General features: G+C 37.6%; 1 protein-coding gene across 1 annotated transcript; it reads left to right on the top strand.

Annotated features, from left to right (window-relative positions):
* The first annotated feature begins 2,103 nt into the window (after positions 1–2,103).
* JOSD2 (Josephin domain containing 2) lies at positions 2,104–9,592 on the top strand. The gene is made up of 4 exons (XM_063427485.1): positions 2,104–2,284; positions 3,156–3,281; positions 4,673–4,867; positions 9,176–9,592. Exons 1-4 carry the CDS (start codon positions 2,166–2,168, stop codon positions 9,282–9,284), a joined length of 549 nt encoding a protein of 182 aa, XP_063283555.1. The 5' UTR covers positions 2,104–2,165; the 3' UTR covers positions 9,285–9,592.
* Positions 9,593–12,375: the final 2,783 nt, after the last annotated feature.

Raw genomic sequence — 12,375 nt, 5'->3', positions numbered from 1 at the left:
TGGCACTGTCAGCCAATGCCTCGGCTTGGTGTGGCCGTGGGGCCCCTGGGTGCCACTGGGCTCGTCCGGGTGTGTTCCTGCGGCCTTGCTGGGCGCTGGTTGTGCTCGCCAGCCTGCAGAGTTTGGCCTCCGCTGGGTACCGGAATCGGTGCACCCCGGCCCTGAGGTCTCCAGAATGAACCCAAGTCCAATCTTCCCGAGGAGCGTCTGGAGCTGTGGTAGGTCGCTTGTACCCTTCTGCCCCGGTGCTGTGCGAGAGCTGGTGCCACGAGCCTGGGTTCCGTAGCAGCCCAGGGTTGTTCCTGTCAGGATGGTGCGGCGGGTCATGTTCTCCGTTTTCCGTTGGTTACGTCTTGCCCCACTCCGCCGGTGTGGCTAGCTCCTATGGGGTGCTACCCCTGTTGAAAATGTGTGAAATGTATATCTTTCTCTAATGAGCCTTGATAAACTGCCTCATAGATTTACTTGTAATAGCAGAACTTTACCGTATATTTTAGAGTGTGACTGCGGTTTGCAGTATGTGGGAACTTGTCATGAGTTAAACTACTTTAGCTCTTTTTCAAATTCCATCTATACATTATGCTAGCAGTTTTTCTAGCAAATGTATAAATTGGGATAAAAAACTATTTTTAAACGTTTTTTTCTCTCTCATCTATCTCTTGTTTCTCAAATCCCTCTGTTCTCCACCAATTGGCAACCATGCTCTATGATTGTTATGGAAACTCCCTAGCCAGAACTACTAGCTCAAACAACAGAGGAGGTAGGAGCCCAGGCGGGCTGGAGGTGGGTGTTACAGACAGATTTATGACACCATTGCAAATATATTAAACAGAAAAAAGTGTAAATATGACATATGTATTCAACCCATTAACTTAGTTGAAGCACCTTTTGCAGTGACTGGGTTCAAGTCTGTGCTCTGGCTGAGCCACTTAAAGACATTTACAGAGTTGTCTCTAAGTCACTCTTACATTGTGTTGTCTGTGTGCTTCGGGTTATTGTTCTGTTGGAAGGTGAACCTTTGACCCACTCTGAGGTCATGAGCACTCTGGACCAGGTTTTCATTAAGGATATCTGTGTTTTCCTGCGTTCAGCTTTCCCTTATCCCTGACCAGTCTCCCAGTCCATACTACAAAAATATAACCCCTATAGCATAATGCTACCATCACCATGCTTCACCATTAGGATGGTGTTACACAGGTGATGAGCAGTGCCTGCTTTTTTTGTCGACATGATGGTTTGAATTATGGTCAAACAGCATAAACTTTAATACATGAAACCAGAGAATTTTGTTTATCACAGTCTGATAGTCCTTTGGGTGCTTTTCTGCAAATTCTTAGTACGCTTTACTGTGTCTTGCAGTAAGAAGAGGTGGTATACCTGTATACGTCCAGTGGGGGCCTGACTGTGGGCAGCAAGGGACTTGAATCATTTGAAAAAACATTTGCTTTTTCAGGGAGCTGTTTAATAAAAATAATATATATATATATATATATATATATATATATATATATATATATAGCCATGTCAGTATGAAACACATCTACCCAGTGTTTTTCCAACCCCCCACAATATTAGTAAGTTTATTGTTAAATCTCCCCTCCTCGTTCAGAATATTGTAAAGTGCTGCGGAATAAGTTGATGTTATATAAATACTAATAATAATAATAATATACATTCTTAAGAGGTATATTCAATAAATAGTAGGTAAAAAATGCATATTTTTAACTGCTGCTGTCATCAATAAATGACGTTATGATATACTGGATGTGGGAAAATTTTGAATTAAAGCAGCCAAAGTGTTGCTAGATCCAGATGGTTTCACCCTTGGGTAGTTACTCACTAAACCTAAACCCTGTTTGACTGGGAGCCATCACAAGTGTACCTCCTGGACTAGGGCTATTTCTAAGGCTGTAATTTGCAGATTTTGTTTTAGTTGGACTGTTTACAGCCCATAGTTATTTTGTGTGTACCATCACACTGTATGGCTGTCCTGCCCACACCTGGCACTGGATCAAATGACACACAAACCATACTACTTGTTATAAAGGGATAGTGGGTGATGACGTTTTTTGTTTACACCGCTAGCCCCGCCCGTCACGTCACGTGACTGGTAGTTACATTAGGAGCTGTCAGGGCGCTCTCCGCAGTTAGTTCCGGGTGTCGGGATGACGGAGGCTGTATTCCACGAGCGGCAGCGGCTCGAGCTGTGCGCGGTGCACGCCCTCAACAACCTGCTCCAGAGGCCGGAGATCAGCCAGCAGCTGGCGGAAGACATCTGCCGGGGGTGAGAGGGGAGACCTAGTAACACTGGGCCCATAGCGCTCGAGGTAGTGAATCCCGAGCGGACTACATTTCCCGTGATGCTTAGCTAAGGCTTAACAATGACTGCCTTGGGTACCAGCTGGCTGCCAGGCTCCTATTAGGGGTACAGTCGAAGTGTATGGGGGGCGGGTATAACAGTGTTCTAAATGTATTATTACCAACCAATCTGAATGAGCTACTATGGCTTTAGGAGGGGGGGGAGAGAATTCAAATCAAACACTGTTCTACTAGAAAAAGTGATAGATTATTAAATCCATTGTGTTGCCCAAAAGAAGTATGTTGTAAAAAATGACAGTACAATAGAGGTAACAGACAAAAAAAATTAACAGACTTGATACGCTAAGCTTAAAAAAAAAAGTGCTAAATTGTCTGTCACTACTGCAACTAAATCTCCTCTTGTTTTTAGTGAATAAACTCCAAAGGGCAGAGGTTAAAATTTGAGAAAGTGTTCTCTACAGGGAATACTTAAAATGCCTTAGATTCCATATAATATTGTATAGTTTGATTCAAGTGAGTAGCACATGGAGGTAGTCTATTTAAAACATGGCTTGTAATAGATATATATTTATTTTTTATGTTCAGTGTCTAAGGTACCATTTTTTTTTCTGGGCTGACTAGTTGTGTATTCACATTAACGGTGTATCATTTAAAGTGGTCTCTTCAAAATATTGCTTCTTCCTCAAGCAGAGGTGACATTAAAGATGGTAATAATACTTGAAATGTTAAAGACTTAATTGTCATGACGAACTTTGTAATGGCTAACTTGACTGTATAAGTAGTTAATCCTAAATTGCCATTCTCATGTTGTTTCTTTTGTATTTTTTACTTTTAAGGTTGTCCCCAAACACCATGATTAACCCTCACCGCAGCATCTTAGGAACTGGTAATTATGATGTTAATGTTATTATGGCCGCTCTTCAGACATTAGACTATGCAGCTGTGTGGTGGGACAAACGAAAGTAAGTAAAAAAAAAAAAAAAAAAAGTCCTGCTTGGAGACATGTATATGTTTTTAATGGTGACTAACAAGTAGAAAAGTTTAAATGTCTAAAACCATTTGTATTATAACTAGCCTGCGTAGGTAAACTGATTCATTTACACCTGTCTCGCATACTTTTTGCATGAGGGTCATATGCAGTGAAGATGCTGCAGTGGAAAAATTGTACCCAAGCATCGACCATCAAACCTACTATATGAAAAAGCATAAAATACACTTGGTTTTAGATAACAAATGACCTTACTATAGATTATAGTTTAACAAATCCAAGTAGTCGGGTTAATATAATTTCGAAATATTAACTTTTCTACTGATCTTTCATGGTTATTCACTAAATTGAATTGCTCAGTATTTCAAAGTAACATTTTTTTTATTTTCAGCCAAAGTAGTTGAATTGAGAAAAAGACAAGTCAACTTATCTCCTGTTTGGCTATTTTGGCCCAAAATGTGACATTTTATTTGAATTCCTGATAATTCCACTTGAGTGTTAAATAGTTCCGTGTCTGTACCTTGTTGTTTTCTCATATAAACAGCTCGCTACAGTCTTATTCTTACGAAAGATGTTTGTCAGCACCTGGCACAGAACATAAAAAACAAACAAAACAAAAAACATCCTTGTTAATAATACTCCTATTTTTTCTAATGAGTGTAGTTATGTCTACAGAATGATGTATGCTTAACTATGCATATAAAATGCTAATTGAAACTCATTAAAATACACAGAAAACTAGTCTTTATTGCAGTTCATTTTAAAATATACATCGTGCACATCACGTTATTTTATATCCAAATTAAGTGTTACCATTTATATGAATCACACCGATGAGCACATACTCAATACATCCAAAGGAATTGTGCATCAGATGCCTCCTTTGTATGATGACATGCTAAAGAGCAATTAAATCACTGAAACTTACTCATGCACATGGTGTGAGTGACACCATCATATTGGACTGAACATATTTAGTCTTCTTCCTTCACGAATTCTATGAAAGACCATAGGAGCTCATCAAAATTGTGTATCTATCTGGGGCCCTTAAAAGTGTGGCACATCGTAGTGTGTATATATCAAAGTGGCTATGCTTATACTGGAATTCTTTATTTTCCCTTAAAAGAATAGTTTGGGTTTTTTTTCATTGAGTCAAATTGTTTTGTATTATCCAGCCACACTTTTTTTTTTTTATATATATATATATATATATATATATATATATATATATATATACATTATGAAATATTTGTTTACTATGGTGATGTGCAAACAAGTGCTGTGCTCTGATCTGTTGCTATTCATTGGATAGGTAATTTGGATTTTCACGTTTTTATATTTTGTATTTCTTTTCCCCTCTAAAAGGTCTCTGGAAAGTTTAGTCTTGAGCGAGATTTTTGGTTTCATTCTGAATATCCCATCTCCCATATCGGTGGGATTTTTTTCACTGCCCATCACTCGCAAACACTGGATCGCTGTACGAGAAATCAATGGAGTTTTTTTCAATCTGGACTCAAAACTGAAAGCCCCAGCCAAACTAGGAGGCCCTGTGGAGCTTAAGTAAGTAAATCAATGTGTTTCTTGTTATGTTCTCTGTGCTGGGATATTGGAGTGTCAGGCAGAAGGAATAAAATCTGATCAGAACATGTCGTTCAAATAGATCTCCAAAATCCAGTTGATTGCAAAGTGTTCCATTTGCTAAAATCTATTTTAGTGTACAATAATCTGGGGGCTTTATTAACAATAAAATAGATTAAGAACTGAGTTTGCTAAACTGAAGCAAAATTGAATGCAATGAAAATATTTTACAACTCTGGTATAATCCCAACTTGATTCATTTTGTTTTCAGTTTACCATTTAGACCCTAAAGACTTTTCAGCCTAGTGTTTTGTAACTTCTGGTTCTGGGCCCTTAGTTGCGTATTTCTGTAAGCTTGCAATGGTTGGAACATGATCATCAGGCCCCAGGCAATGGACCACAAAAAGTTGTTCCAAGTGCAGTAGACAGCATTCTGACACCTGAAATACATTGCATTAGAACTGACGAATGTAATGACATGTAAAAAAAGAAAAAAAAGATTTTAAGTGGCTCTGTCACCTATGAGTATTTTATAAAGATGTAATCATTACAAAACGCTCATTGAATTAAACTAAAATTCCAACAAAATCTGAAGATATCATAAGACACTTTGGCTTATACCTCATTTCAGGCATTATCTCGTTCATTCAAAACCTGATCAATGTAGTCTCCCTCAATCACGCAAGATCCTCCATAGACCTCAGTGTTGTTCTTTCACGTGTGAGATTGCAACATTGATAGAGCTCCTGGCAGATGAATAGCTAGGAGCTATAGCATGTAAAAAATATGCAGAGACCCCCAAAAGTGACTGGTGAAACTGCCAACAAAACGTATAGATAAAGATATACTTATTCTTTTAATAACGTTTTGTGCTCATTGACGGTGCATTGAAATCTGCCATATTTCCATTTTTAATGATATTAAGAGTTCATATGAAATACAATTCATCTATGTCCTGTGACTGCCATCACTTGCATGGATGAACAGTTATATCCTTATATCTTGATGAACTCTTTACATTGAGTTCATGAAATCAGAAGTCCAAGGGCAACTGTGTACACAGATGGACCATTTTCCAGTAACTCAGAATCCTCTAAATGTGCCCCTCTCTGCATGTGCATAATTTGTTGGAAGGGAACTGTACATGTATCCAATGTGCCCATTCCCAGAGGTTACTTTTGGATGTGAAAATAAAAATATTTCAATAAGTATATCTTTTTGTCTATACGTTTAGGTTGGCAGTTTCACCAGAACAGGAGTGCCCAAAAGGTAAATATCCAGATGTTGTAGAGCTACAGCTTCCATGAGGCTTTGTCGTTCTATAGGCATAAAAATCATCACGGGAATTGTAGTTTTAAAACATCTGGTGGTCTACTTGTTGGGCACCCCTGCACTATAACATTCCATAGATTAAATAAACATCTTCCTGAATCTATACTTTTCATCCACCAAAAATGAAATTTGTGGTTAACTTTAAATAATGCAAAAAGTCAGTTTGTATCAAAATAATCAAATACAATAAATCTTGCATAAACCTCTTCTTTGTCTGTGCACACCAAACTCTTGCCACTAGAAGCACTTTTATGGAATATCACTAATTAGGGCTGTTATGAAAGTGGCAGTACTTACGCACAACATCCTGCCAGTCTGTTTTCCTCTTCTGAATTTTTTTATATTTTGGGCTCCAGTATGTGTTTGTCTTTTTATGTGTATATTCCTATTTTTATTTTTTTTTTTCCTCCAGTAAAGAAAAATGTTGCATTAGGTTAGTTTATGAATTCTTGTTCCTTGATAATTTGCAGTGGTTATGTGGAGGATATGACACGAACATTTTTTTTTTTTTTTTGGGGTATGTTTTTAAATGCTAGCCAGCTTATGTTCTCCTTAGATTTATCTCTGTGGTTATTGTTTATATAGTCCACAATCTGTTCGATTCCACTGACAATCTAAGTTTCAAATCCAATTTTAAAAGTTTTCGCAATTGCATAGGAATATACTCCTCTGTTACGGGAATTTGAAAAAAAGCTGGCTTGTTGTCCGTTAACTGGTAATTATTGGATGTTGTCTCTATGAAATTGACTCGCCTTAGGATAAAATGATTTACAATGAAAGACTTCTATGTGTTTCGTCAGCTAATAGCATTTAGTTACGTCTTTAATGCACATTCCACAAGTTCTATTCTTTGATAATTGCAAAACATGCTAGCAAATACTGATTGAGTCATTGTTTACAACTGTATGAATGATTATTATCCAGTGAGCTCATTTGCTTATTTTAACAACCACCTTTTAATAATAAGCACCTATACAATGAGCTGTTAAAACCCTCAGCCATGTGTACAGTGTGAGCACTCCAAAAGAGAATTTCTCTTCCTGAAGGGATCTGTTAAAAAAAAAATAAACTAGATACACTATTTAAATAAAGGGTGTTTAAACATTGACATATGGTGACGTATTGATTCCACATTGAGCTGGCACAAGTACAGGAGACAGCTCAAACTGTTAGTCTCTCCTTGACTTGCAAGAACTGCATTAAAGTGGGTGTCCACAGTACACAGAGCTCATGGCAAGTAAAGGTGATTAACTTTGACTGTGTGAGCTCTCTGTGCATTTGTTTTCAAAGTGTACATAAAGTTGAAGAACTGAATGTGTAAGCTAGACTTCCCCGTGTGCCATTAGGCATGGAGGCTTGGTGGTCTATATTTTGGTCACCTTGTGATGTAAGAGTCAGAATCATTACATATTCTACAAAATATCTGATATCCCAATCATATAGGAATAGAAAATGGTTGTGGACCTTGGGGACAATGTAAGAGGGATTTGAGCAATGTGGATGCAATGATTAAATGACCTAGAGGCCTATAGAAAACACATTATTATTGTTAGTCTCTATTTATAATATTGGGGAAGTTTATTCTCTCACCCATGCCATTTGAGCAGTTCTGATCCAATGCAACCAACCAAATTCAAACCAAAGTTTGAATTCATGAACATTGATTTAATTCCTACCAAATTAACAGTGACATCTACAGCATTAAGGTCAAATACATGGCACAGCAGGACAGATAACACATGTAATGCATTTTGCACCTCAACAAGATGCTTATTGTCAAGCACCTTGTAGCTGTGCGAATATGTAAAACTTTTTATAGTCTGTCCTACTGTGCTGTTTAGTCCATGGATTTGGGTGAATAAAAGCAGATGTTAACCGTACTGAAGCTGTTAGTTGCTTTCTGCTTTACCTGTCCAGTTCAAAAAACTGAAATGCAACATTATACCTGTTCACTGCCCATTTGATGACATTGGCACCATAGCCTGCCGAACAGGATTTCTTATCCCAAGAATGCCTAAAATACTTTACACATGCTCTGACCTGTGAGCTTATTGCATCACGTGAGCCAAGGTATGTATTCTGGTAGAGATTAATATTCATTCTAGGGAAAACTGTATAATTTTGTTGGTGAAAGAAAGATTAACTGGAATATAACCTCATTGCATATCAGTTTGTAATGCGGAAATATAATCACGTTAAATCAATGTCCACTTGTGTTCTTTTGTAGGATTACGAATGATCAACTTTAAAGGGTTGATCCAACCCTTTGTAAGACATATATGTTTTATTTACCTTACAATACCCTATTGGGAATGAGAGAGCGCGTGTATTTTATAGTTAAAGGAATACTCTAGTGTCATGAATACAAACTTATAGGTCTCTGTTCCCCCCTCCCCCACTTTAATTTTCAGATACAGATAAGGTGCTTACTCACATTTTTCCACTGCCGCGAAGGTCTGGTCACAGAAGGCTCTGTCCTATTTGGCTGAGATCATGAAACTTGGTAATCTCAGCCAATACAATGCTTTTCCATAGGAGAGCATTGGGAGGCTATTGCGCATGTGCAGCAAAACACTTATCTGTGCCAATCAACATCTCCTCATAGACGTATTGACTCAATACATCCTTGAGGTGCGTTCAGTGTCTCCATGCAGAGCTGCACACTGTGCAGCAATGACACAGGAGTGACTGCCACTGGTGGTGTCCCTAGACCGTAATGTAAAAACGGCCTTTTCTCTGAAAAGGCCGTGTTTACATTAAAATGCCTGCAGGGACATGCTATAGTCACAGAACACCTACAATAAGCTGGAGTTATTCTGGTGACTATAGTGTCCCATTAAGAAAAATCCTAGACATGTTTTAGATGTTAATCTGAGGTGTTTAAAGTGGAAACCTCTAAAGTATAAAGCATCGTCTGATTTTGTGATTTGTCCATTTATTTTCTTTCTTGTATTGCAGAGGGTTCCTGCAGGAGTGCATTGCTAGAGGTTCATGTGAGATCCTGCTTGTCGTTCGGAAGGATGTAGAAGAAGCAAGACTCTGGATTAATGATGTACGAGAGATGTGACCATGAAACCTTGTTTTAACCACGGACATGTTTTTCTGCTTCCGCCCTCAGCTGTGCTGAGTTCTGCAACTAAAACTTTTAAGTTATAGTACTGGGTCTGTCCCATAGGTTTATTTATTGGAGCTGTAGCTCCGCTGCCAATACAAGTCGACCTTGTAAATGCAGATAACCATAATAATGCTAGTCTAAACCCTTGCATTAATATGCATTTCTTACAATGCCTTAACTGTCTAGTCTTTTTCTACCAGGTGCTGCATATTAATAAGCCATAAAAGCTGAATATTTATTTGTAATAATATTAAAGGTCTTTTTAAATGAACTGCATGTTTTGGCCGATCTTCTGAGTTTTGTTGATGTATCCAGAAGACAAGAGAATTTTAGCTTTTTAAATCTCTAAAAGGGACACTGGGATAATCCTAATGTGTTTAATACGGATTACTTTTAATTTAACCTATTTAAATATAGAATATATTAGAAGACCTTGCACTGTTTTATTCTCAGCCAATAAAGAACATGAGGAGACCCGCGCTGTCCCAGCAAGGAAACCATGTATAATAAAGGAACCATCACCTTAGAGTTAAAGTGACTCTCCTTACTCAAAACAACTCAGTCTTAATGAAGGTGTCTTGATGTGAGGATCCCCTTACCTCAGGAGTTAAACTGCTTTTGCATAGTGTATTCTTGACGTTAGGATCCAATTTTGTGGTTAAACCATTCAAACATTTTTTAAAAAGGTTTAACCCTCTTAGGTAAGGCAGTACCCAGGGGCTCCTGATCTAAAAACAACTTAAAGGGACACTCCAGGTGTCCCACGTTGGCGGGGGAAGAGCGTGAGCCGATCCTGACCCGGCGCCGAGGGACATCGGCGTTGGATTCAGGTAAGTCACTGAAGGGGTTTTAACCCCTTGAGCAACATGGGATTGGGGGGTGGGAGGGACGGGGGCACTGCAGGATCCTGCAGTGCCAGGAAAAAGGATATGTTTTCCTGGCACTGGAGAGTCCCTTTACTTAAGATGAAATTATTTTGGGGAAGTAGTCTTTTTAATGACTCAGTCAAGTAATGTAAGTAAAAGTTAGCTGTGCGACTTTTATTTGAAACTCTCTTTATGAATACCATGGTCTTCAAGTCTAAACATAAGGACTCCTCAAAAGTCATATAAGTATTATTAGTCTGTTCATCTAATTGTGACTATTTTTTTTTTCTATGACCCTCTCAATAAAGATTAGATTAGAGAGAGATAGATATAGATAGATAGATATAGATATAGATAGATAGATATAGATATAGATAGATAGATATAGATATAGATATAGATAGAGATAGAGATATATATATATATATATATATATATCTATATCTATATATCTATATATATATAAAAAAACTAATTAGTAACCATAGTACTAAGAAAGACACACAATTTCAAGGATTGAGTTAATTATTTTATGTGCATTAAAACAAAGACGGCAAAAGCACTTTGCCCATTACATAAATTCACCACTTTTGGAGTGGCAGAAAAACTTGTTATAAAGAAGACACACTATTTATTTAAAAAAATTTGTATTACATTGGAAAACACTAATTTGTGAACAAAATTAAGGAAACTTACACCATTATAAAATGCATAATAGGCCAACATGACACTTTTTATACACAGGGAATGGTGGCACACGTCTGTATACAGAGAATGATGGGAATATGGTGCCCAGGGCATTGAGAAGATGGGTTAAGAAAAAAATAGAATTGTCACCAGCAAAATAGTGACATGTTCTTGACATTATTAACCCAAATAAATATACAACACAATATGTTGCCAAGTGTTTCATACTGTGTGGTAGAGGAAGAATTCCATCCTTTGTTTATTCCTGATTAATACCACAAAGGATGAAAAACACCTGGAGCAGCAAAATCCTACTAAAGGTACAAATTACATGCACATATTTTCCTTTACTTAGAGATATTGCCCTCCTTAAGAAGCACTTTCTAGCCAGGCCCCCAGTCAATAAGGCTGACAGCTGAAGTGCTTTGGTTCCAACAATATTCTTACGAACTGTAGGAAAGTCACAAATAAATATGTTCCAGGTCCTCATATGTGACCAAATGATTGGTAAGTTCGTATTCAGGTAGAACATTTTGTTGACAAGTTGTTGTAGCCAAATGGCTAACGGATGTATGGTTTACATAATTGATTTGTATATATAAATATTCCAGAGCACTGTCACTACATACACATAGTTGGTGACTATAAAAATATATTCTCAACCAGCCAAATTGCAGTTGTGTTGGATAATTGTTCACCCAAATTATTGTTCACTAGAATCTATTTCAGGACAGAACATAGTGTTGCTTCAGTAGGACTGTGAGTGTTTGAGCTTTCTGTTGATTTATCTTTATTTTGTCTGTTTGCTTGGTATAATTTTTGTAATATTTTTATTTGACATGTATCCCCTTTTTGACTAAATGATTTTTCTTCCCTTAATGGGATACTATAGTGCCAGGAATACAAAACTGTATTCCTAGAACTATAGCTCCCTCTGCTATAGTGGTGTGTGAATGGGGTCATTCCGTACTCCGGAGATCTAGCTGAGCACAATTTAATATGTTGTTTTTATTACAGTAGCAATTTTTTCAACTTTGTTTGGGGGAGGGTGGTGCTAAAATGGCTGTATAACAAAGCTCAAAATAGATCCTGATACACACCCCATGTTGTTTACTTTAACAAATGGTAGGTCGTTGTAGGGTAACTTAAGAATCAGTACCCCAAAAGGAGCCATAGGCCTATCAAATCCATCTATCAGCATTTGAACTGTAAAAAAAAAAAAAAAAAATTGTCATGTCTCTTATCTAGAACTTTAGAATACACTTAAATGAAACGTGAGTTTTTTTTGTTTTTTAGAAATTAGGAAAAAACAAAAACACCATTTAACTCCAATCCTCATTGCTGACTTGAGTGACTGTGAGAGTCAACACGGAGGTCAGTGGGTGCCACCATATCCCCTGGACATGAGTGATTTCACGCACACGACCAGGAAAGGGTAGACTATATAGGGTGGAACTACAATCTCAAAACTTTTTATTAGAGGTTAAAGG

This window comes from Pelobates fuscus, chromosome 7 (genome assembly GCF_036172605.1).
Source record: "Pelobates fuscus isolate aPelFus1 chromosome 7, aPelFus1.pri, whole genome shotgun sequence".
Classification (NCBI taxonomy): Eukaryota; Metazoa; Chordata; class Amphibia; order Anura; family Pelobatidae; genus Pelobates; species Pelobates fuscus.
The sequence above is the reverse complement of the archived record's forward strand: the minus strand, read 5'-3'. Positions and strand labels throughout refer to the sequence as shown.

What these genes read in the sequence shown, in the direction of transcription:
- JOSD2 (XM_063427485.1), top strand. Translation starts at nt 2,166, where the DNA reads ATGACGGAGGCTGTATTCCACGAGCGGCAGCGGCTCGAGCTGTGCGCG. An exon ending in GCGGAAGACATCTGCCGGGG is followed by an intron (nt 2,285 to 3,155) that starts GTGAGAGGGGAG and finishes TTTACTTTTAAG; the next exon opens with GTTGTCCCCAAACACCATGA. An exon ending in GTGTGGTGGGACAAACGAAA is followed by an intron (nt 3,282 to 4,672) that starts GTAAGTAAAAAA and finishes CCCCTCTAAAAG; the next exon opens with GTCTCTGGAAAGTTTAGTCT.